The 26491-nt window shown below is 41.7% G+C and overlaps 2 protein-coding genes across 2 annotated transcripts in view; one reads left to right on the top strand and one right to left on the bottom strand.

The window, feature by feature from the left end:
* The window catches only part of LOC121458368 (cytochrome P450 7B1), a 165140-nt gene extending 159340 nt beyond the window's left edge, over positions 1-5800 (top strand). The window contains exon 7 of the mRNA XM_041667606.1: positions 4673-5800. Coding sequence (XP_041523540.1) covers positions 4673-4969 — 297 coding nt within the window. The 3' untranslated portion in view covers positions 4970-5800. The remainder of the gene's footprint in view (positions 1-4672) is intronic.
* Positions 5801-20867: 15067 nt separating this feature from the next.
* On the bottom strand, positions 20868-24368 carry Bhlhe22 (basic helix-loop-helix family member e22). Its single transcript, XM_041667834.1, has one exon. The coding sequence runs from the start codon at positions 23660-23662 to the stop codon at positions 22577-22579; it is 1086 nt and encodes a 361-aa protein (XP_041523768.1). The 5' UTR covers positions 23663-24368; the 3' UTR covers positions 20868-22576.
* Between the last annotated feature and the right edge of the window lie 2123 nt (positions 24369-26491).

Here is a 26491-nt window from a genome sequence, read left to right as displayed (position 1 = left end):
GTTTGTCAAAGTAGGAACTCATTTAATGGCATCAAGCAGGGACTTATATAGGGTTGTGATGGGGGTGAAGCTTGGGATGGGTTGAGGCAAAGCAAGGAACAAGGGCCAATAATATTCCACCATGTCAGCTGTGGCTGGGCAGAGGCCAGCCTAGGTTGGGTAATTAGAGACAGGTCTCCAAACTGGAGCTAGGCTCAGAAAGTTACACTAGGCCTCAGCAAACTCAAGTTAGGCTTAGAAAGTTACACTGGGCCTCATGCCCAGGCCTCATGAGGCCTAAGAGCCTTCTCTCTTCCAAGAAGCCCTTTGATAACATAATGGTGACACAGAAGTAAAAGGTCCCCTTGTTCTGTGTAGTTTGCAAAATACACCTTATCACATGGATTTTTTTTTCTCATAGCCAAGTCTTTTATATTAAGGGAGTTTCTGCCATTGCCAGCACAGTGACATTTCATACCTACCATCTCAAAATCCTTGTGTCTGGATGAAGCAATTTTGAAATCTATAATCTGTAGCATTGAATCATTGCTTCTGGTGCAAACACTACTATACTGGGGAGGTAACATGTTACCAACAAGAAGACTCTGATGCAGAGCCTGGGAGGGTTATGCATACCCTTTCACAAGCTGGTACTGTCTGGCAACAACTCATGATTGATTTGAACCCAGACCACAGAGGTAAAAAAGGACTTCTCTGCCATAAAATCCTGTCTCCAGGAAGACTGGAATCCACGGGCAGCACTGGCATTCCCTTAGCTTTTCCAAACACTGAGAGGTTTGTTTGTTTGTTTGGTTTCATTACTAGGGGGTGCTATCTTTTGTCTAGTTTAGATCCCTACACTCAAGTCATGAACTTAGTGGACTAAAGACATGAACATATCACGTGATCCACCTCAGCAGGGATGTATTATATGCTTTTGTAGCAATGCTTCTTATACAGGAAATGCTTAAAAAATTAAATGTCTGTTCAACTGAACTAAACACAGTATTCAGAAAACACAAATGAGGTTGTTATGCAATTCTCCTTTGCTGTGTATATTAAAAGTTCCTCTCAATCCAGAAAAATGGATCTCCTATCCAAACTGGGCTCCAAGTGTTTCAGTGTTGTGTAATTAAAAGAAAGTCCACGAGAACCCCCTAATATGCTTGTAATGTCTGGCTAGCTCAGTTGGTAGAGCATGGGATTCTTAATCCCAGAACATTGGGTTCAATCCCCTTGTTGGGTGCCAGAATGCTGCATAATTAAAGGAAGGTCCATGAGAGCCCGTAATAAAGGATAACAAATGTTTATTGGGGATCACCCACAATAAAAGAGTCACTGTGTTCCTCTACTATTTGGGCGCTGGGAGCCCCGGACGGAACTCTGACTACCAACCAAGGGAAAGGAAAAGGGGCTAAGCGAGCTTCCTGTCTGTACCTCAGATCACAGCCTAATGGACTGGTATCTAAAAGGCGATTGGCTGAATGAATTCCCACAACACCTCGGTGTTGTACAGTTTCTGCTATTTGTCTATGCTGAATCCGCAGCCACTTCCCATTCTCTGTGCGCTCACATTCACACTCAGTTCTCTATCTTCTCTAAGACCAGGAATCGGATTTTTAAAATTGGCATTGCTGTCATTTGCTCAGTAGTCCAATAAGCATATGGGGAACGCTGCCAAGGGGGTGTCCCTGTGTTGGAGGCTGTGAGAGGGAGATGAAGAGGATGCCGGGGGAGTCCCTCACTCTGCCCTCTTCCCTTCCAGTTGCAGTTAGACTCCCTCACCTTTGCATGATGAGGTCCAGAGAGAGACTCATCACAAGCCATTTGTCTCTCTGTGCTGCTTTCTTTCCTCTGTGCCGTTGGACGGATTGTTTCCAATTCCTAAACCCCAAGTCAGTCAGAGGTTGTTCCAGTACAACCCCCAGTGGGCAGCAGGGAAGTTTGGTGGCTTTCACACCCAGTCCTTCCAGCACCTTCCAGTGGAGCTCGTTGACCTTTGCTTTACATTCCTGTTTTCTTCAATAGCTCAGGTGGGATTCTAACATGCTTCCCTTTAGGGGGAAAACTGAACTAACTCATAAAGGAGATTATGGGCCTGCCTAACATGGACCTGTCAGGGTTCTCTATGCACAGGCAGTGAAACAAAAAATAGCTGAGCGGTAGTGGTGCACTGGCGCACGCCTTTAATCCCAGCACTTGGGAGGCAGAGACAGGCAGATCTCTGCGAGTTCGAAGCCAGTCTAGTCTACAAGAGCTAATTCCAGAAAAGGCTCCAAAGCTAAGGAAAAACCCTGTCTTGAAAAACACACACACACACATATATATATATATATATATATATATATATATATGTGTGTGTGTGTATGTATATATATAATTTAATTCAATTTTATATATTTGTATTCTCATGATGACAGTCACAGAGCAAATGCTACTAATAGTTTCCCTTTTAATTTTACTAAATAAACCATTAAATGGAAATTTCTGAGATATTAATTCTGAGGAAACCAAGAAAGAAGGACAGAACAGTAGAAGGGAAAAATTAACGATCTGCTAGAAGTTTGAGGGAGGTGCCCTAGCCTCTCACAGGGCTGCCAGCGAGGTCACTGAGAAAGGACAGGGCAGCCTTGGTAGCTTCAGGCTTACTTTACATTATCTGGATAGATGCCATGAAGTCATAACTTATGTTAAGTTTTCTCTTTTGCTTTTTCTGGCACAAACAACAGAACTACAGTGAATTCTCTTTCCTCTGGGATTGTGCTTCATGTCGAAATTTACCTAAGCTGTTTGGCCTGAGCAGGAGGCTGTGGGAAAGAGAGCAATCTTCTAAGTTAGTCAACAGGAAGAAAAGTGCATCAGTGCTGCGTGCAGGACGGAGTCATAAGCCCCAGAATGGAAGATCACCACAAGAGGGTTCCATGTAGCTCCTCTCTTTCTCTAGAAACACTGCATGTGCACAGAGAGTACCACTGTGCTTACTGTAGAAATGAGCAGATATTTTCAGTTCTGCATTGGATAGGTCACTTTGGATACAATCCCTAACAGTGGTAAAACACACTTCTACTCTGGCGTGTTTAAGGTATCACTTGTTATGAAATAAAGCAACTATACAATGCTAAATGATTTTGTCAACATCGTTGAACTGGCTTGCAAGTCGGGACAGAGTAGGAATGGGGCAAACTTTCTCAAAACCCAAATGCTTAGCAAATTAAGTATTAACTAAGGTAAACCCAGATAAAGGAAGTGACTAACCTGACTTTACTAAACTTGCCATTGAAGGAGTCTGAACATTTGTGATGCATTCATAATGTATTCACATTGGAGTGTTTCAGCATAATCTGAAACATGTTGGATCTGACCTGCTCTCTTTATTTCTATATTATATATAATTTCATGTAGTTCATATCAAAGTTGTGGTTGAACAGATATAACGAATGCCAATTAAATGAAATAATTGGTTGTCTTTATTCAAACCACGAGCATTAATTTAATTGATGGTTTAATTCACAATGGACTAAAATCAGGTCACTCAGTACCCTTTAGCCAACTCAAGTGAGAGTTAAACCAGGAAATTTTGGCAGCATGGCAAAATTAAGGCTGAGGTCAACTACCCTAAAATAACCAGCTCTCTAATCTTCTTTAGCAAGTAGTATAACTTATTTATGAAAATATGTCATAAATTTCTGTTATCTAGAATTAATCCAAGCAGAGTGCACTCTAACAGAAATGTCATATGAGAAATCCACCTTAACATAAAAAAAAGACAAAATCTGATTTTCTACTTAGGTTCTCTCTGGGGCTATGTTTGAATCTTATTATTTTTTGTCTCTTTAATTCAAACATAAGCACTGAATCCTAAATTCATATTTGTCTATCAATAGATAGTTGGGAGGATAAATGAATATAAACTGTGGCCACCCAAATGTATTATGTCATAGTGACAATGGCAGCCGTATAGGAGACCCCTTCTACCCATAATTGGTATATTAATGATCTTTATTGCAAACACATCAGAGAGGACAGAAATGGAGACAGATGTAGTCTTTATAATTAAAAAAAAAAACCACTCACTGTAATCACTGTGATTTGATTAATGAGCATCCCATCCGAAACTCATCCTAAAATCTAAAGGCCATTTTGGTGGTTAGGTGGTTAGGGGTAAGGCCTTTGCCACGTTACTTGTTATCACTTTCTTGACACCATATTGGCTGCCAGAAAACTGGCTTATTAAAGCCATAGACTGCCTCTCTTATCTTTACTCTTCCCAATGCACCAAATCGTCCTGTCATTTCCCGTTGCAAGGAGCAGCTCAGAGCCCCATTAACTCCAGGCTCTTAGATTTTTGGACTCTAGAATCAAGAGTCAAAGTAAACTTCTTTTCTTTTGTCAATTACTCAGCCTTCAGGAGTAAGTGGCAGCACAGACCCCACTTAAGAAAAGACAAGAGAAATTGGAGCGGATAAGTGCCTTAGGTATTTGAATGTAGGTGTTCCCTATAACATTTGAATTTTTCTGAAAGTTTGAGTATGCTGTTTCACGTATTCAAGTTTTACTTCCTCCTGTATGTTTTCAGACCAAAAACGGAACCTTGCTCAGCAAGATAGACAAGGAGAGACAACAACCTAGTAGACCCAACTCAAACTAATTTAAGTAAAATTTTAATTTTAACAGTGTCTATTATTCTTTATAGGAATTTAGATTTGATCGATTCCTAGAAGATGGCAAGAAGAAAACAACATTTCTCAAGGAAGGGAAAAAGCTGAAGTATTATGTTATGCCATTTGGATTTGGAGCCAGCAAATGTCCAGGCCGATATTTTGCAATTATTGAAATGAAGCTACTATTAGCTATACTTTTAACTTATTTTGATTTAGAAATAATTGACAAGGAGCCTGTAGGACAAAACCACAGTCGTTTGTTGTTCGGTATTCAGCAACCCGATTCTGATGTCTCATTCAGGTACAAGGCAAAATCTTGGAAAAGCTGAAATGATGGCAGAGAAACTTAATCAGAGTGAGGCTACGTGCGCTGAGCTCTGTGGTTTGTTGTACGCCTGCAAATGCGACAGCTATGCTTCTTTGTTTGAAAATGGCAAATTTACATTTGATCTGAGATTGATTCAGTTTGTTCTTGGTCACGAAGCCTATCATAAGATAAAGCAAGGCGGTGACCTAAAAACTGTCGGGGCAGTCATTTCAGGGTAAGTTCGAAGTAACAATTTCCACTTTGTACTTACTGTGCTTTTTATCATTGGTTGTGAATGTGCTCTTCCAGTAATAAATTTGGCCCTGGGTGATTTTTTTTTAAGTTACTGAAATACTCTAATAGGATTGTATGTACTGCTGGAAAAGTGTGTCTTTGGACAGCCAAACAACTTCCAAATTCTCAGAAGAGAGGAAAATTAATTCCCAGGAGTTACACTGTATGAAATGTTCCCTTCAAGTGGAATATCAATAATGTCTATATTACCAGCGTACCTTTGCATTAAATGAGTGTTACAATAGATTAAATGTTCCAACTTCCCTTCAATATTTAACTGCCCATAAATGATTTTTATAACTTGTGTATTCTACATTTCAATAGAACAAAATTTCTTGTTATACAAAAACCTTTCGTGTTCAAGTTAAATACTGCTAAAATTTCATATATAAGAAAACACAAAACCTATTATGTATTCAGCAATTGCTCTAGACATTAGTATTAGATTTATTTTAGAGGGAAATGTTGAAGTCATTATAGCATTGATGGTAGTATTGGTCTTTAGTATAAACTGTGTAATTCTAATTGTAATGAACTCTTTAATAAATGTTCCAATTTATATAATCTGGGAATTAGGTATTATTACTTATTCACAACCTTTTGGTCTTGGAGATTAGTTGTATTATTTTGGACTATCACACTAAACTATACAAAATAATTTCATATGATACAATACAGCCTGTATCAATAATTAAAAGATTTCTACTATAAAACTTCCCAGTGATTGACATTTGGCATAAATGGAGACACGGAATGCAAACTCACAGGGCAAATAATTAAGCCAGATTAATTCATGCTGCATTAATTAGAAATTCTAATGCTTTGGAAATTTTATATTGCTGTTAGAAAGGAAACTGATTTAAAATAGCACTCTAAAATGCTTATAGTACTAGGTAAATACAACAAGGCAGCATTTTTTTTCTCCTTTCTGGAGTATATGTTCATTGAATGCTCCTTGCATGAAAGTCTACTGACATGAATTCTGTTTTTGCTTGATTAAACTGGTCTTTATTCCCAATCTCCTTCCTTTTAAAAATTGCAAAATGACCATTTATAATTATATAAATTCACAGAATACAAAGTAAGGTTATGGTTTATGAAAATGATGTGGAATGATTAGACCAATCCAAATGATTAAATCAACCCAGATACTTATGCAACTTTTAACACAGAGTGCTCTATTATTGACTTTATTCACAAGGCGATGTACTAAAACTCTTCCCACCCCCCCACCCCCCCACTGCAAAAGACTGTAATTCTCCTGGATGGGATGTTTTTACTTTTTGATCATTTCTCCTACACTTTCCTAGCCTTCTCTAATCATTATTTCACTCTGTGCATTGATAAGTTTGATTATTTTGAATTTCATATATTCTAATATTTTTCCTTGCTATGACAAGAAGATTGTGACAAGAACAGTTACTTGGAGAGAAAAGAATTTATCAAAGTAACACATCCAAATCATAATCTATTGTTGAGGAAAATCAAGGCCTGAATTCAAGGCAGGAACCTGATACAGAGAAATGCTGCATACTGGCTTGCTCACTGGCTCATTCTTAACTAGCTTTTTATTAACCACACCTACCAGCCCAGGAAATGGTACTGCCCACAGTATCTTCACCCTGCTACATTAATCATGAAGGCAATCTTTCACTGGCATGGCCATGGGCATCTGATGAAGGCAATTCTTCAGTTAAGGTTCTCTCTTCCTAGATACTCTAGATTGAACCAAGATGACATTAAAACTAATACATGAGGTAGAGTCCATAGTATTTGTCTGTCTCTGGTTGCTTTTACTTCATATCCTCTAAATCTGTCTATGTTGAATCAAATAACAGAATGTATTTTTCAAGACCAAGCAATATTCCATCATGTGTATATACCACATGGTCATTATTCAAATGCTGTCTCTAACCACCCCTACCTCCTCTATACAATTTCATGACACCCTTCATTCTCCTGGAAACAAAGGACACATGTGTTATCCCATCCCCAGACCGATCTGACCCTCTTCCTTCTTGAGAGTCTCTCTGGTTGAATTTTGAGCCACCAACGTCATGTCACCTTTCAAATTTTCCATCTCACGAATTTTCTTAGTTCAGTGATTGCATTTTTTGGTTGGTAACTCATTGTTCTTCATGTATATTTTCTTCATGGCCATATTTTGCAAAAATCTTGTTCCTTTAATGCATTTCACTATCCCTGTAACTACAGTCAGCATGGTTTATATTCTGCACCTGGCATCTCCAGCCCTCTCCTGTTTTATGCGTCTGATTTTGTAATTTCCCCTTCCCATCAGTGCTTCCAATAGTTTAACTACTGAGTTTATATGTGTTTCTTGGAATTTTACTTCTGGAAAATGTTTCTGATCTGGGTTTAATGTTCATTCCTCAAAGTATAAACTGTGCTGGGTTTTAGCTTATTGTTCATGTTTCTGTCAAATTCAGATTCCTGGGGATGTTCAACTAGAATATTTTGGAGGCGACATGGTACACTGCTGACTGTGAATTCCAGCCTTAAAGGAAACACTGTGATTAAGGGCATTTTGTTTTGATTGGGGATTTTGTTGTTGTTTTGCCGTATGTTTGCTTGCTTACTTGTTTGCTTGTGAGACGGGGCCTCATTGTAAAGCAAAGTTATGCCTCACAAAATTATGCTGCCTCTGCCTCCTGAGTGCTGGACTTAAAGGGAATACTTAAAACCCGTGATCAGGAAAGGGCAGGAGCCACATTTGATTGCTTTTTTTGTTTCAACCAGAAACAGATTAAGAATGCAAATATGTCTAATCCTTCACCATAGAGCAATGTTTCTAGTCCAGCTACCAAGGATGTTGGCTCTGAAAATTACTGAGTTTGTGCAGAGGTCTTGGATTTTATACACATACATGTTCACATGCACATACATGGGTGCTTATGCCATGTTGAACCCTAGACTTTCTCTTCTACCTGACACAAAACCCAATCTATTCCATTTGTATTAGGATATGTTGTCTACCTTAACATCTGAATGAGATCCTCCATATTGTAAAATTCAAAAAGCAGTATACTTTTAGGATGTTGCAATAGAGAAAACAAAAAATTATTGCATTCTAACTTCTGCTTAATATATAGTTAAAAGTGTACATACAAATTTTAAAGAAATGAGAAGAAAATGGCTGAAGAAATATTAATATTATATGGATAATTAGAAAGCAGCAAGGAGCATAACTGCAACTCTAGCTTTTAGGAGACTCAGGTGGGAAGATCCTAAGTTCTTGGACTAAGTAGTAAATTCTGTGTTTTACAAATCTGGAGGCATTACCATCCCTGACTTCAAACTCTATTACAGAGCTACAGTATTGAAAACAGCTTGGTATTGGCATAAAAACAGAGAAGTCGACCAATGGAATCGAATAGAAGACCCTGACATTAACCCACAAACCTATGAACACCTGATCTTCGATAAAGGAGCTAAAAGTATACAATGGAAAAAAGAGAGCATCTTCAACAAATGGTGCTGGCAAAACTGGACGTCAATCTGTAGAAGAATGAAAATAGATCCATATCTATCACCATGCACAAAACTCAAATCCAAATGGATTAAAGACCTCAATATCAGTCTGAACACACTGAACCTGATAGAAGAGAAAGTGGGAAGTACTCTACAGCACATGGGCACAGGAGACCACTTCCTATGTATAACCCCAGCAGCACAGACACTAAGGGCATCATTGAATAAATGGGACTTCCTGAGGCTGAGAAGCTTCTGTAAAGCAAAGGACACTGTCACTAAGACAAAAAGACAACCCACTGACTGGGAGAAGATCTTCACCAACCCTGCAACTGAAAAAGGTTTGATCTCCAAAATATATAAAGAACTCAAGAAACTAGACCGTAAAAGGCTAATCAACCCAATTATAAAATGGGGCACTGATCTGAACAGAGAATTCTCAACAGAAGAACTTCAAATGGCCAAAAGACACTTAAGGTCATGCTCAACTTCCTTAGCGATCAGGGAAATGCAAATCAAGACAACTTTAAGATACCACCTTACACCTGTCAGAATGGCTAAAATAAAAAACACCAATGATAGCCTTTGCTGGAGAGGTTGTGGAGAAAGGGGTACACTCACCCATTGCTGGTGGGAATGCAAACTTGTGCAACCACTCTGGAAAGCAGTGTTTCGGTTTCTCAGGAAATTCGGGATCAACCTACCCCTGGATCCAGCAATACCACTCTTGGGAATATACCCAAGAGAGGCCCTATCATACAACAAAAGTATATGCTCAACTATGTTCATGGCAGCATTGTTTGTAATAGCCAGAACCTGGAAACAACCTAGATGCCCTTCAACGGAAGAATGGATGAAGAAAGTATGGAATATATACATATTAGAGTATTACTCAGCAGTAAAAAACAAGGACTTCTTGAATTTTGCATACAAATGGATGGAAATAGAAACCACTATCCTGAGTGAGGTAAGCCAGACCCAAAAAGAGGAACATGGGATGTACTCACTCATATTTGGTTTCTAGCCATAAATAAAGGACATTGAGCTTATAATTCATGTTCCTAGAGAAGCTAAATAAGAAGGTGAATCCAAAGACAAACACATAGGCATCCTCAGGAATATTAACCTTCATCAGGCGATGAAAGGAGACAGAGACAGAGACCCACACGGGAGCACCGGACAGAAATCTCAAGGTCCAAATCAGGAGCAGAAGGAGACGAAGCACGAGCAAGGAACTCAGGACCACGAGGGGTGCACCCACACACTAAGACAATGGGGATGTTCTATTGGGATCTCACCAAGGCCAGCTGGCCTAGGTCTGAAAAAGCATGGGATAAATCCGGACTAGCTGAACATAGCGGACAATGAGGAATACTGAGAATTCAAGAACAATTGCAGTGGGTTTTTGATCCTACTGCACGTACTGGCTTTGTGGGAGCCTAGGCAGTTTGGATGCTCACCTTACTAGACCTGGATAGAGGTGGGCAGTACTTGGGCTTCCCACAGGTCAGGGAACCCTGATTGCTCTTCGAACAGATGAGGGAGGGGGACTTGATCGGGGGAGGGGGAGGGAAATGGGAAGCGGTTGCGGGGACGAGGCAGAAATCCTTAATAAATAAATAAATTTAAATTAAAAAAAAACAAATATACAAAGAAAACTGAAAGGAAAGAAAAGAAAGGCCATGGAGGTCTACCTGGCTTGTTATCATCAACAAATGTCAACTTACTTTGAAAACAGAATTGGAATGTTTAAAAGAGATACTTAAACAACTTTTTGTCTTTTAAAAATTATTCTTTAAGAAAGAGAGATAGCACAGCCCTTTAAAACACTGGCTGCTCTTCCAGAGAACTGAGTTTGATTCTTAGCTCCCATAGTAGGCAGCTCCTAAGGCCAGCTCTAGGGGATCCAGCACCCCTTTTTGACCTCTGTGGATAGCCACATAATATGACATTCATATGTACAAACGCAAGCACATACACATAAAGATAAGTGAATCCTTGTTTTCTTATGTTTATTAGTTCTTTGGGAATTTTGTACAATGTGTTTTGATAATATTCCTTACCCTCCCCCAACTTCTCCCAGATGCATCTCCATCTCCCACCTGGTCAACTTTGTGTCTTTATTTCCCATCATGTACAATTTATGCTGCCATATATGCTTGGATGTGTGGCCTTACTGGAGCTTGGTTGATCCTCCAGTGTCCAGACCCTTAAAGAAAACTCAGTTTCCTTTTCCCAGCAACTTTCAGTTTCCAGTTGCTCCTCAGCTAGGAGTGGGACTTCACTCCCATCTCCCACAGGCCTTGTACATACTATCCTAACCACCATTGTTCATATCTCCAACTGTACTGGTATGTTCAGTAAATACTGTTTTCTAGCCATCATCAACTAACCCTGGATCTCACCATCTTTCTGACTCTTCTGTAATCATCCCTGAGCCTTGGAAGAGGGTAATATAATACAGATACACAACTCTGTCTGAACATATCACAATCTTCTATTCTATGAACCTTGACCAGTTGGGGTCTCTGCGATAATCACAATCTATTAGAAAAATAAATTTCTCTGATGATGCTTGAGATATTTATTAATCTTTGGGAAGAACAGTAAAATAGTAAGAGACTGTTTAATACATCATGTTCATTTAGTAATAGTAGTAGGTTCTCCCATGTCATATGTCTGTCTCGCCACAAGTTCTTGGCTCCAATAATGGTGCCAAGTACGGGTTTCAACTTATGGACTGGGCCTTAAATCCAATCAGAAAGTGATTGGTTAGTCCCATGATGTATGTGCCACTATTGCACCAGTCATTATTATAGCTCATCTGGGTAAGATTGATGGACGTGCTTTTCCCCCTGGTAACACTCATCTTCCAGCTCTATGAAATCTACCAATTGGGGATGAAGTTTCCAGGCCAGGACAGCCTTGCTACATATCTCCAGTTAGGCAGTGTCTTTAGAAGTGGAGTTTTACCGTCAAACTGTAGATGGTAGCCAAGGATATTGCAATAAATGTAATGTTTAGGGGTCTATGTGACCTCAATGACTAGCAATTCCAAAGGAGGTAACCTATTCCGGACATTGGGTGGGGCTTTTTATTTGTTGTTCTTTGGTGTATAGTTGGTATATTGTTGACTCATTATAGGATAACTCCATAAAAATTCATTTTATATATGTGTGTGCATATATTTTTAGAAAGATCCTACAGTGCTAGGTCATATACTTGGTACATGAATGTTTTAGAGTTATTGTTTTTTTCTTCATTTATTTGACAAAATGTTTAATGAGCATTTTCACTAGCTAGATACGCATTGCGTTAATGTTTCCCTTCATGAATATCCACTTCACTCGAGAAAACAACATATAAATAACCTACCTGTTGCCAGTTTAGTTATAAATAACAAATTTCATTTTAAAATTATTTTCATACCTTATTTAGAATACCTTCTAAATAACCTTTTTCCTGCAACTATTAGAAAGCAGTGTTCCATTATAAATTATCATATACAAATTACAAAAGCTATATAGAAGGACTAGGGAGTCACTGAGATGGTTCAGTGTGTGATTTTGCCTGCTCTCAAGTCTGATGACATGAGTTTCATCCTTGGGACCTCACATGGAAGAAAGAGAGAACTGACTCCTACAAGTTGTCCCCTGATTTATACACACACACACACACACACACACACACACACACACACACAGATGTGCATATACACATAATTAATCAGTGCATAGATAAATATAAGTTAAGGTGTTGTGATGATATGATAAAAAAAAATAGCCAAAGCCAAATAGTCACTGAGTTTTCAGAATTTTGTAACTATTTCATATATCCTAAATTTTCTTCTTTTCATGTTTACAGCTTCACAAAAGTTTTAAGTAAATGGAAATATACTATTGTTTTACATCAGTGACCACTGTAAATATATATATGATTGGTACCAGGATTTATCCCTACTGCATGTACTGGCTTTTGGGGATCCTATTCTCTTTGGATGTATACTTTGCTCAGCCTAGATGAAGTAGGGAGGGCCTTGGACCTTCCACAGTGCAAATGTGCCTTACCCTCTCTGAGGATTAGATGGGGGTGGGGTGGGAGGGTGTGTGGAGGAAATGGGAGGAGAGGAGGAAGTGGGAACTTGGATTGTTATTTTAAAAAAAAATAAAAAAAAACATTAAAACCAACACAATGTGCACTTTTTTTTTTTTCTTTCGAGACAGGGTTTCTCTGTAGGGTTTCTTTGGAGCCTGTCCTGGAACTAGCTCTGTAGACCAGGCTGGCCTTGAACTCACAGAGGTCTGTCTGTCTCTGCCTCTTGAGTGCTAGGATTAAAGGCGTGCGCTGCCACTGCCCAGCAAAATGTGCACTTTTTAACCTACTAAGTTTGTCAGTGTTGCAAACCATTGCTTACTTCCACTACACTATTTGGAATACTCAGTAGGAAAATGTTAGCGTGCAAGATTACTCTCTCTGTCGCACTGTTTTGAGTTATAGTGAGCAATCTAATAAAGCTGGGGCACTTACCTCTCACAATAATATCTCTGCTTATAGAGTTGGGTCAGCGGCCAGTGAGTTTTGAACTTCTTAGCTTGAGTGTATTTTCATACTAAATTTCTAGTGTAGATTAAATTCAGTTCATGAAAAATTTAGGTACACAGTTTTGAATAGGTGAGGATTTGTTAACAGTTGCACTTCAAGATGTGTTAAGACTGAAATGTTCTGGGCTGGAGAGATGGCTTAGAGGTTAAGAGCACTGGCTGATCTTCCGGAGGTCCTGAGTTCAATTCCCAGCAACCACATGGTGGCTCACAACCATCTGTAATGAGATCTGGTGCCCTCTTCTGGCCTGCAGGCATACAAGGAGGCTGAACACTGTGTACAAAATAAATAAGTAAATCTAAAAAATAAAAAGACTGAAATGTTCTACAAAGTATGAACTATTGTCTTGATACATTTTCTTACTATATTTTTAATTTTAAAAAATACTTGTGGATCTATAAAAAAGTCTTTTAAAAATGTTGAATAAATTAAGACATTTTGTAGTTGAAATATTTAATATTCTTTAATTGGAATTAAAAATTAATAAATCAACCATTAAATTATAGATAAATGATTATGACTCATTTCCATACTAAGAGTAAATTAGTTACTTTTGGTAACAAAAAGCAGATTTTTATGGTAAATTGTTATGCTATATGAAATAACTCAATTTTATCCCTCTCTTTCTTCGTGTATATGTTCTCATCTTATCTTCTCATGATCTCCCTAAAAGGGCTCATCTTCAAAGTATCTTTCAATACATTTTAACTTTGTCTCTATGTGGGATAAAAAACAGGTCCAAGAAACAGCACTAAATCTGCAATGTCGACCAGGCTGAGCTATAGTCATTAGGGAGAGGAAGTCTAAGAATGGGAAGTGGAGGGAAATCTCCATCTAGCTAAGCTTGGTCCTCTGCAGCTCTCTTCACTGCTCAACAGATAATGAAGAAAGCTGGGAAATACTTGGACAGTCCTCCAATTATTCATAAAATTGAAATGCAAATGCTAAACAAAGTCTACGAACAAAATAATGTTGCTGAGAATGAAGAGTCTCTTGTGGGAACTCACTGCAGTGGTACACTGGCACACTGGGTATTTCTAGGAACACTGTGGGTTTGGAGGGACTCTGATACAAGCCTTCTAGGAGACAGTCATGCTCCTATTAACAGATAACAGAAGCCCACTGTTGCCAAAGGTGAACTGACCCTTTGAACTGGTTGATTCAGTATTCCTTATTTCCTAGTCAGGGTGATTTGCTCATTGAATGGACGTTTGTTGAAAATGCTACCTTGGATTTCATTCACACTCTATAGAACACTTACTGAGTACATTAAAGTGTGTAGAACTATCTAGAATTAGCATGCTCTTGTAAGTAATAATGTTCATTTTCTATTCAGAGTAGATCTTGATAAAAAACATTTTATGGTTATGTCAGATTCTAAAGAGTATTAGATATTAGAAAAGGGTATATTACAGACTACACAGTAAATAGTGCTTGGAGATAGAATCATTATCTATCTTATATATAACAACAATTTGTGATTAGAACTGAAGCTAGCAGAAAGAGATGAAAATACCAGATAAAGGTAATAGTATCTAGGATTCATCACTGAAATGATATTAAATATTTGTAAGTATGATGTATGTACCATGCAGAGAAATTTACTTACAAAACAAAAAACAAACAAAAATACCATTCCACATAACTTCCACTTCTAAGAACTAGCTATTGTAGTTAACATTAAATGTGTGACATTAGTATTTGACAGATGGGCATTTTAATAAATGCTTGTCTTTTATTTTTGAAGTTAATGTTAAAACAGGTAGAACTTTGTTCTAAGATTATAATTTTAAGCACCTTATAACGGCCCACATAATTAAGAGATTTTTTTAAGTACCTTAGTCTTACACATTTAAAGGAATATTTGTTTCAGTGTTGAACTCATCTGAATTCTCAGTGAAGATCGTGGCCTTCATGCAACAGTGCTTTTACTTTTTGTTATAAGCATGGAAAAAGTAATAAAAATTCTTTTTACTTTTAAAGAAGAAAGTAGACTAAACAGTACCTTCAAATAATTAAACCTAAGGAAGGCCTCGGACCATAGAACATTTTCGTTAACCTTTGACCCTAGGTAATGAACGTCCAGAGCTCTTCTTCAGGACAAGCGATCACAGATGATGACTTAGCCATGGGCATATCTTACATTTGCTGTCACATCCATCCCCATCCTCCAAATAATTGGTTTACTTTCATAGAAAGTAATTTGTAATTGTTCAAAAAGCACAATTTGTCGAGCAATTACAGATTTTTAAAAATTATTGCCTGTTTGAGATACTTACACTTTAAATATATGTATACCTGATGTTTATGCAAAAGAAAGTTACAGTTACACAGACCCATGCATTGGCCCACCCCACTTTCTGATAGACCAAGCTTTCCATAGATGGATGCTTTTCCTGTGCTTCTGTGGAGGCCTGGTTAGGAAAACAATTTCTTCCCATCGAAGCCTGGGATGAAGAGCACAGGCTCAGCCTGACCCCTGATTTTGAATATGATTCCTCAGAGAGACCATGCACAGCAAATTGAGCTTCATTTACTTGACGGTGTATGGTTTAGCATTTTTAACTCCATCACCATTACCACCACCACCCGGAGAGGGGTAAAATGTTGTCTTTCCAAAGAATATATAAGGAAATTCTTGCACCAAATACTTCCATAGTTGTCAGAATTAAATAAAAGTATAAAATGAGGTTGGGTCATGAGGTATTTTTATGTTGAATTCTGAATTCTTATCTTCTATTAGCGTGACAGGTTTGAGCTGAAACTGTCCTCCTAGTAAAAATAATTTTTTTAAGAGTGAGAAACATTTGTAAATAATAGATCTTCAAATACACCTGGACCTAATCCTAAAACTTATAAGGAAAAATAATAATTAATTTATATAACCACTGATACCATTTTAACATTTGATGAAGATGTTAATTTATGGTTGGTTAGCAGTTTATGACTGTCATTACATTTTCAGTTGATCCACATTAGAAATCTATTTTTTTTCTTTCTTTTAATCTGTAATAATTATATAAAGATATGGTTATGTTTTATCTAAAATATATCACTCTACTATAGCATTTCAAATTATTCACAGATCATAGTTCTTATATGTGCATATATGAATTTAAAAATACAGCAATAAAATGCTTGAAACAGATCATAAATTTGCTTCATATTTTATTGCATCTGTGAATCAGGTTGAAAGACAAGGACAGCTACGGTCTTTGAGAAAGAATTAACTCTTTCCCAAGCTGGGAAGGAGATGATACCATATTGAGGATAATTAAAGTTAACTCCCCATCAAAGCATGCTGATGACGTGTAAGATGGACATCATTGGCAGGGGTGGGGTTGGGGAGGTGGTCAGTATTTAAAATCATCTTCCTTTTGTTGCATGTTGACCCTTCCAGCCCTGAAATTTCCTTCTAATGCTGTCTAGTCTGTGTTTTTGTGTTGCATAACAAGAGAACCTGCCAGAAAAGGGACACAGCAAACAAATTCTCCCTCCCTTCGCCCATTTTGAGATAATCCAGAAAAATATTAAGGACAATACCACTAATTCAAAAAAAGTGAGAGGATTGATTCCACACAAATCTGCAGAAAGGGGAAGGGGGAAAGAAGAGTTTCCCTTCCCTATAAGGAAGTAAAAGCTCCTCCAGATTTAAAAGTGGGGCAAGTTCCCAAAACAACTGGGGTTGACTAAGCTGCAGAAGGTGCTCCTTTAAAGGAAGAGCCTGAAACTTGAGACGCAGGGGGCATCCGGATCTGGCAACACCTGGGAAGAGCGCCTTAAGTTCTCTTTGTTTCCCTAGAAACTTGGGGGTTGGACCACAGCTGGCCTGAGGGAGGGCCAGGAAATGCCAGTCTTTGGGAAGCAGGGGAGAATGGTGACTCAGCGGCCAGGGATAGCCACCCTGTCACCGGGTGCAGAGTGAGAACAGCTCTGTGATTGCTCACATCGCTGTGCGGTTTGGGTTTCTCCACCAGCAAGCATTGCACAGCCTTCTGCTTGCACAGGCTGAGGTTAGGTGACAAACACTAGGGTTTGCCTCCGACCTGGGCTGGACCAGACTGCTGTTTATCCTGCGCATTCTGCAGCCTGCAGAATACAGTTGACCAGAAGAACCAAAGACCTGCTTGAGAGAAAAATAACTCTCATCCTAAAAGTTGCTTGTACTTCAAAAACTGACATTACTACTTCCTCATTTTCCTTCGTTCTGTGTCTATGTTTGTTTGGCTTAAAAGCAGAGTTTAAATCAGTCTGAAATTCATTGGCTTGGCCAATCCAGAGGCACAGCAGTTACAAAGGCAGGCATAGATTGCAGGAGACAGACTCAATTATTTCTTCTGCCCTCAAAACAACAAAATTATAAATTGATGTAAAATCCCTTGACAGTGCATGATTTTCGTCTGATCTGCATTTTGGTTGAAAGAAAGCTCATCTGTGTTTCTGCTGCGTAGGTTTTGTGATTTCATTTTGTGTAGAGGTGTCATTAAGTTCTTCCCTCCCTGTACCACCCTTCCTCCTAAGGCTGAATCCCTTTTTCACTGAAGGTTGGAAGAGGAAGCTTGGAAGCCTCCCCAAGCAGGATCCTTTACCTCCCTCATTTCTGGAAAACAGGCAGACCTCGCTCAGCCAGGCAGAGTTGCCACAATGTGCTGCTAGCAAGACGGAACTCTCATCATTATTTTTCAAAGTCTGGGAAGTGTATTATCTTTTTTCCTAGTGGTGATTAGTTACCATAGCATTTAATACGTAAATGTGCCCAGAGCACACCATTAACAGTTAAACGGAGGATTCAATTTAACACATGATTATATCTTTCATAAGTCATTACATTGCAACCATCACTACCTCTCTTGCCAGGTCAGGTCCATAGGCAGGTGGAAAGGGCGGAAGGATTTGGTTCAGGTGCAGCTTGCCAAAGGTGCATGGGAAAGGAAATTCAGAGGGCCTAGGTTTTCTCTAGTGGTTTGTGGGTTGATAGTAGGAAATGAGTGTCATTACAGGAAGAAAAATCCCTGTACAACACAAAATCTTAGAAGGGTTGCTCAACTGGAGAGTGGAGAAGGAGGAAAAAAGAGCAATGCAGTGTGTGCCTGTGTATGTGTGTGTGTATCTACGTGTGTGTGTGTCTGTGAATATGCCTGTGTCTGTATGTGTATCTCTGCATGTGTATGTGTGCCTGCGTCTGTATGTGTGTCTCTGCGTGTGTGTGTATGTGTATGTCTGTGTGTGTGCCTGTGTCTTTTGTCTGTGTGTGTGCCTCTGTGTGTGTGTTGTTTGTGTGTGTGTTGTGTTGTGTTCAGCACCCCACAGGCACAGAAATCTACCCACCTCATGGAGGAGGAAGGAGAGGTGACTTTTCCAAGATATTCAGTAAGGAGAGTTGAAGCAAATGTCAGGGGTCAGGGTGAACTCCTGCGAGAATTCAAGTGAGCCTTAGAGGCCACTTGGGGCTCCTGTTCTCAGGTGTCCACCCTCGGTCCCCTGAGGACCTGCTGGAAGGCTACTCCTGACAAAGGCCCCTGAGGTCTGGTGGACACCCCAGTGAGCTCCTGCATGAAACACTATTGGCTGACACATGCCCACACTTTTAGGACACCTGGATAAGTGCACTCTGAAGGCCTGGTGCCCAGCCTTCAGTTCTCATGCAGGTGTCCTACCTGGACAGAAACTATGGTGCAACAGTGAAGGGGCTAATTCTCCAGAGCAAGTACAAAATAGGACTCAGAAGAAGAGTGGCCTGAGGTGGGGGTGTTGAGAGGCAGAGCACTTCCCCAGCAGGTGCTGGAGACACTATGGAGGGGTTGAAGTTGAGGCAAAGAGGGACACCTAAGTAAATCTGCAGTTTCTCTGCTTTTTCTTTTGACATCCTGGGTTCCCTAAAAGCACTTGCTGGAAGAAGGTCTGGAAAGAAAATATTAAAGTGAAAATGAATATCATTGTCCCTGATGCATTCAGGTGACCCTGTGTGACATTTTCTGTCAATCTCCTCTCCGTTCTCTTCCGCTTGCACTTGAGTTCTCTTCCGGACTCACTCAGAGCCTGGGTGATTCCAGGGTGATGGGAGAATCAGGATTTCTCCTTCCTGAAGTTCAAGGTTTGTTATTCTGTCCAATTTCTGATAGTGGGTGCACAGTGCAAAGGTTGTAGCGTAAGTATTTCAAGGAGGCCTTCTTAATAATGTAAAATACTAAGAAGTAAATCTTGCAGCAAATGTGTTCCCTACAATGTTAATATGCAAAAGGGGGAAAAAAACCCTGACTAGTGGTGGCTGTGGCTAATTCCTAATCAGAATGATGGACAGCAGGACCAGAACAATACAAACTAATGGCTGCGTTGCTGATCACTTTTCCCCTTGATTAAAGACACCCAATTATGGTGCAGAACAGTGTCGTAATTATGTTTCTTAATCACATCCAGGAGGTTTAATTGCCTTAACGATGTGTTTCATTAAATGAATTTAGGTATTATAGTCGACAGTTTTCATACACAGTTGTTTTCAAATTAACATAATATTAGACATCGTCATGGAAATTGTTTTAATAATCATAATTAGACGCACCCAGGCTTTGTCTGGTAAATGCTGAGAGACAGTCTTCTCCTGCCTGGGGGCTACCCTGGTCCCTTCCTCCTGTCTACCCCCCCCCTTGACTGGGAGGGCTTGACTTTCAAGGCCTTTTGCTCTTATGTTGTCTAAAAAGTTACAGGTTCTGATTAATCTTCTTTGATAGCAAGTGGAGAAGAAAACATCCTTCCTTAGCCCCCCCTCCCCAAGTTTGATGGCATTTAGGGATATCTTTATGGGCTGATGATGCACAGAACCCACACACAAATGCATTTAGGCAACCAGGTCCAGTGGAATCTCTGTACCTTCATACCTCCACATCAGCACCCCCATCTCTATGATGTGGTACAAATTTAGATCTTCCACACTAAAGAGCAAAGGCCTGAATACAAGCAAACATATCATATCTTAGTAGAATCCATGCCTAATCCAATTCAAACACTAACATCTCATTAACAGGCAACCGAATAAACTCTGGAAGTCTCTATGGACATTACTTACACTTAGGTAATTCAACCAAGCTGACTCTTTTGCCACAGGAAAGTAGAATGAAGCCACAATAAAGCTGGTGTCCAGAGAATCCAAATCCATCTTTTCCCCTGGTCTTCAAGCCTTTGGAGGCAGAACTTTTGATTAAAATGCCTTTAAGAAAGTTTACTCCCTTTGGCAGGCCCTACCATGGCCTAGATACTATACCTGCGGGACAGACTTCCGGGAGAGTCTGGCTTTGTACATTCTTGCCAGTATCAGGAACTCTCTGGGCCTGTCCTGGGTCCCACGACTGACCCCTCTCACCTCTGCTTCCATGGAATCCCAGTTGTCCTTTTAGTAAGCATGTGATCTAGGGCTACTCATAACTGGCCAGCACTGACAAAACTTTTGGAAACACGTTTCCTTTTCTGTCACTTTTCAGGCAACAATAACGCAGGAGAGAGGTGGTGTCTCCTTCTACAAAGCACAGCATAATAAAATGTTTGATCAAAATATTTTAATAAAGATTCTTTCTGACATAGATACACATACAAATGGTCGTACATAACTGTCATAGTCTGCTTGACCTATTTAATAGATATATATATATATTTAATTCTTTATACAGCCAAACCCCACCGACAGATCCATCACAGCTCTGAAATCATCATCCAACCTGACAAACTGAATTTGTATTATCTGTAAGGAGTGGAGAACAGCAAGACCCCATTTCTTAAGAGGTTTTTCTGGATTTTTCATAGGACAAAAGGCAGGCAGCTAGCCATGCAAACTAAACTGAAAGCTTGCTTTGGGTACACAGCTTCTTGCTCTTCCTTAGCTTTATGTCATTTCATTTAAAGTTTTATATTTTTTTTAGAAAAATAACAAATGATTTCACACCATAAGCAAATCAAAGCAGTCTTTTAACATAATAAGTCTTCACAGTTATAATAACTTATATATGTACATCTATAGTAAAAGCAATTAAATTAGACCTTTTAAAATGCACGGCACAACCTGGAAAATATATTTGCCCAGCATGTTCTTACTTATAAGATCTATTGCTGTGATTTTTCCCTTTTGGAATGCAAATAGATCCCCTTTTGAAAAAGAAATCAATTCATTCATTAATTAAGAATACACCTTTCCTGTAATTTTTGGACTGAAGCAATTTATTAAAGCTCAATTTAAACACAGGGATGATGCAACTGAAAATATCCAGGTGACTTTTTAAAAACCTAAGCAGCTCAAATACATCAATATTTCTCTTCTTACTTGTTGGCAATAAACCTTTCAACACTTGGCACACAGTGTAAGTTAATATATAAAACAGAATTTTAGAAGCATCAAGAAAAAAATCTTCACATAAGACCCAAAACCTTAACACGTAATAAATACTGATGATGTGGATCATTGAAGAATAACAAATAAATACCATGAATTGTTAATACATCATTGCAGAGTAAAAAGTAACAAGGTGCACATAAATATTTTAAAAGCAATTCTTTCAGCCACAGCCTGCTTTTTATATCACTCTCACCAAAACTTTGAGCATTTTCACAGGATTTTTAAGTTCAGAGACGATAAAAAATACAAGTCCTTTATAGCAACGTGTCTCTCTCTCTCTCTCTCTCTCTCTCTCTCTGCTTTCCCCCTTCAGTTAAGCCTGCATTTCAAGTTTTTCTCCTGGCTCAGAATCAGAAGTTATTTTCAAGTGCCCTTTCTGATTTGTCTGAATGAATATCCTGTCCCTTTCACACCTTTAAACCCGGGACTCCTCTCCCCTTCAGTACTAGCCAAATTCTCAGCTATTAGTAGGATTAGTATTTTGCCATTCAATACTTTTCACGTCTAATAAACAAGCACTACTAGTTTTCAAAGTATTTTTTAACCTTCAAGGAAGACTGCACTTCCTCGAAGTCTAGGTTACCACCAACGTTGCCACTTTTCTGAGGGAAAAAGAGACATCCGCACTCCATCCCTACTCAACATCCCTCTCCCCTCCCTCCCCACCCCAAAGACCGAGATTCGGGGCCGAGCCAAGGCTGAAAGTCCGGTTTGTCTCAGTTACTGCTCAGTTCCTGCCTCTGCTTTGTTTGCCCTGCCAGTGTTTCGCAACTAGGAGAGGAACAAAATAAAAGGGGTGGGGAGCAGCATCTCGCTTTCCTCTAGCTTTGGGGTCGGTCTCGAGGCTTCCGAGGGAGGGAATGTTTAAGGCTTCTCCGTGCACTGTTTGCAGAGGCTGGAAGAGACGCTGTTGAATAGGGCGCACTTTTCGGGGCAGGAGGCAGCCGGGGGTAGCCCGGCGCTGAACGGGTAGCCGGCCGCCTGCTCATAGGCGCCAAGCGCAGGGTGCAAGGCAGCGGCCGCCGCTGCAGCGGCCGCTGAGCTGGGCAGAGAGGCGGCTGAGATGGCCTGGCCTTGGTTGAGGTAGGCGACTAGGCGCCGCATCTCCTCCAGGGCCTGAGCCTGCATGAGGATGTAGTTCTTGGCGAGGAGCAGGGTAGCGATCTTGGAGAGCTTCCGCACCGAAGGGCTGTGCGCGTAAGGGATGACCGCGCGCAGCTCGTCCAGAGCATCGTTCAGGTCGTGCATCCTCCGGCGCTCGCGGGCGTTGATATTGAGGCGCAGCGCCTTTTGCTCTTTGGATTTCTTGCTACTGCTGCCGCCGCCACCGCCGCCGACGTTTCCGCCGCCGCCACCCGTAGGGCCCCCCGGGGGGAGGCCCGCGCCGCCGTGCAGGTGGGCGTTGGAGCAGCCCTCCACCACCTTGGCGCCGCCGCCCCCCGCTCCCGGGGATGCCCGCGGGTCGGCGCCCCCGGCTCGCAGCACCAGCTCGCAGCGGCTGTCGCTGTCGTCGTCGGGGCTCTGCTCGCCGCCGCTGCTCTCGGCCACCGAGCCGCGGCTCGCGCTCTCGCCGTACTTGAGGCACAGGGCAGCCCCTGCCGGCAGGCTGTTCAGGCTCGGGTCGCCCCCCACGCCCGCTGAGCCCACGAGCAGCCCAGGGACACTCACCCCGCCGCCGCCGCCGCCCGCGCTGCCTCCTCCTCCGGGCGGCGGCAACAGCAGCCCGGCCCCTTCGGGGTCAGCCGGCTCGAAGCAGCCTAGGGGCGACGAGGACGAGGACGCCGGGCGTTCGCGAGGCGGCGGCGCCAGGGACACGTCCATGCCTGGGGGCGTGGAGCGGAAAGCCGCCTCCAGGCGCTTGGCGGTGGAGGCGCCCAGGCTCTTGTGCAGGAAGAGGTCGTCGTCACTCGCGGTCGCCGCGCCGAGGTGCAGCCCGCGCTCCATTGCCATGACCCGCCGCGCAGCCCGGGCTGGCCACCGCCTGGGCTTGGGAGTCAGGCGGTCGCACAGACGCGCGCCAGCCGGGCTCCGGAGCTGCTGCGCGCGTCGGTCCCCTCGCTGCCCGCAGCCCTGTCCCCTTCTTTCTTTTTCTTTTTCGCCTTCCCCCGCGCTCGCCTCCTCCTCTTCTTCTTTTTCTTCGTCTCCAGCCGACGGTGCTGGCTGCTGGGGCTCACCATGGGCCGCGGCCCCTCATGGTGGGAGGGTGGTCGCGGAGGGAGTGGAGCCGCTGCCGCCGCCTCGCGCCGCTCTGAGTCCAGCCCCGCGCCTCCTCTCCGCACCGTTTATCTTGCTTGGATTCACCTTCAAGAGATTTCCGGACCCATCAACCAGCCGCCGCCACAGACGGGGGAGTCTTTTACATCATTATCTCTGAGTAGGTTATTATGAAGAAGACTCGCCTGTTGGGACAGCGCTTTCTACCCAATCAGGTTAACGTTTTAATTAATAGGATTAAAACGGTAACAAACAATCGCAGGCGCTATCTGGCCGCGAGTCTGAATAGTTTCATTTCCCAGGTCTGAAGACAGGCAGCAGCCAGAGCTTTATAAAAGGCGCCTGCTCCATTATTCTGCCTGCCATCTGTATACACAGCTTAGCGCATATGTTTGCAAGGCGCTGGGTCCTGTTAGTAACCCAACAACTGCCTTTAGCTTGACATGTGTGGCGACTTTCACTCATCAATGAGCACACTAAAAGCCCTACTTAGAGCCGAGGATGTTCTTTGCTCCTTCAGCAAATTGTAGAACTGCGGTAAAGGCTGGGAGTCCGGTGGAAAGCAGACTCCCCCACCCACCCCCACTGCGCCCCACCCCCCACTACCCTTCACTTGCCACTACTGTCTCAGCTTGCGCAGTTACCCTCAGAGGAGAGAATTACATTCCATCCTGTTCATAGCATGGTCTGCATTTGGAGATGGGACCTGGGGGCGAGGGGGGTGGTGGTGTCCCTGCTGGCCTGCTCTGAGTTTACTCTAGATTTTCAGCTAGTATGTTAGGATTTCCTCCCCACCACGGCTTTCCCCCACACCTCTCCATCGGCCTTTTCCTACACAGATGAGAAAAAAAAAATAAAGCACCAAAAGGATGGTCAAGTTGCTCACACAGCCCATTTGATTTAAAACTGGAACTGGGTGGGGTGGGGGAGGCTTTGGCGCCTTCCCCCCCCACCCCACACTGATAAGATGGTTGGGGACAGAAGCGCACTGCTTCACGAACAGAAAGAAACTAGTCTCAAACTTTCCTCAAGATTTAAATCCAGTTGCTTCGCAAGAGTGAACACGGAGACGAATCCGCTCACACACCAAGTGGGGGCATACGTGCATAATCGTTTAGCCATAAACGTAACCGCTGCTGCTCAGAAGCCTTTTGGGGACAGCTGGATCCATCTGGGCTGTTCCTAGAGGGTTAGTTCAGGGCAGAATTATGAAAACAAGTGCTCTCCGGATGGGGACAGTACACGCGGTCCTCGCGCGTCTGAGTTCAGTCTATCGAAGCACATGGTATTTAGCGACTGGTTTTCATTTTTATAACATAAGTAACACCAATATTCCCCAACATTTCCAATAAGTCTCTTTCTTGTGGCAGAATTACGGAAGGCTGTGTAGTTTGTGGCTTCTCTGGTTTCATAAAAAAAAAAAACCTTTTAATTGTGGCTTTCAGAGTTGGCCCCAGGTGTTGGACTCTTTTCATTATATTTTCCTCTAATGTGATGAAATTCTAATTCTCTCCTTACCATATGGTTAAATTTCCCCACTGAGAATTAGTTGAAAAGGGAGAAATAATCTATTAATCTCTGTAATAGATTCACAAATGAGGTTCACCACAGAACCTGTTTCTGAATGGTAATATCAGAACAGTTGGGCACCTTATTTCAGACAGGAAGCTTGAGGGCGACACCGAAATGCCTGCGTTGTCACCTTGAAAGTGTGGAAAGGAGTCTAGCTCTACTAGTCCAATAGCCTGAGATACAGCCTCTAAGGGAGAGGGACACTCCCAGGTCGTCCCTTACTGGTGTTCCTTCAGCGGTGTTGGAACCCAAAGACTCAGATCCAGCAAGCAGACTGCCTGAAGATCTACTGCCCGGGATCTTGGCCTGGCCATTACACGACACTGGAGCCTGCCCACCTACTTGTATAGCTGTGGACCAAAGCTTCTTTGGTGTAAGGTATGCAATCTCCTGCAACTTGCAGTCCCCTCTTTCACTCTTCTGTTCCTAGCAGCTGTTAACCTGTCCCTTTAGGAAGCTAAAGACACGCTAGTATTATTGTTTGGCAGTTAGCAGTCTTGTTTTCATAGGGATCATAAAAGAACGATCTCTACAAACACAGGTAGGTTGTGTTAGTCTGATGCCAGGCTGCTAAATACAAGGGTGGAGGCTAGAGCCTTAGTGGTTCAGGGCAGAGTGACTGTAAGTCTTCTCTAAAGTCTGACTTCGTTCTCCAGTATGTTTTCCTTGTGTTCTCAGGGTCCCTGGATTCCTTCCGGGGATCTGATGAAGATATTTAAAAGGCATAGGATGTAGCAAGTACCAGTTTGAGAAAAGCTCTTAACTTAGCTGTTGGTGTCTTCTTGGGAGGGCATCCAGGAAGGACAGGGTGATTAAAATACAATCAAAACCAAAAATCAGGCAGATCAGTGGCAAAGATGCCACCAGCCTCATAGCCAGACCTCAGCAAATCCTGGTTCTTTTTATAGGTATCCAATTACTCATTGTGTGAGGTTACAATCTCCTCTGTTCCCTAGTCCCACCTCTGTGCCAGTCAACATCATAAGTTCTACA

Source organism: Microtus oregoni, unplaced genomic scaffold, assembly GCF_018167655.1.
Source record: "Microtus oregoni isolate MIOR12 unplaced genomic scaffold, Mior012 000017F_ref0000208, whole genome shotgun sequence".
In the NCBI taxonomy this organism is placed as follows: domain Eukaryota; kingdom Metazoa; phylum Chordata; class Mammalia; order Rodentia; family Cricetidae; genus Microtus; species Microtus oregoni.
The sequence above is the reverse complement of the archived record's forward strand: the minus strand, read 5'-3'. Positions and strand labels throughout refer to the sequence as shown.

Excerpts from the sequence above, each read along its gene's own strand:
- Bhlhe22 (XM_041667834.1), bottom strand. The coding sequence starts at position 23,662 with ATGGCAATGGAGCGCGGGCTGCACCTCGGCGCGGCGACCGCGAGTGAC.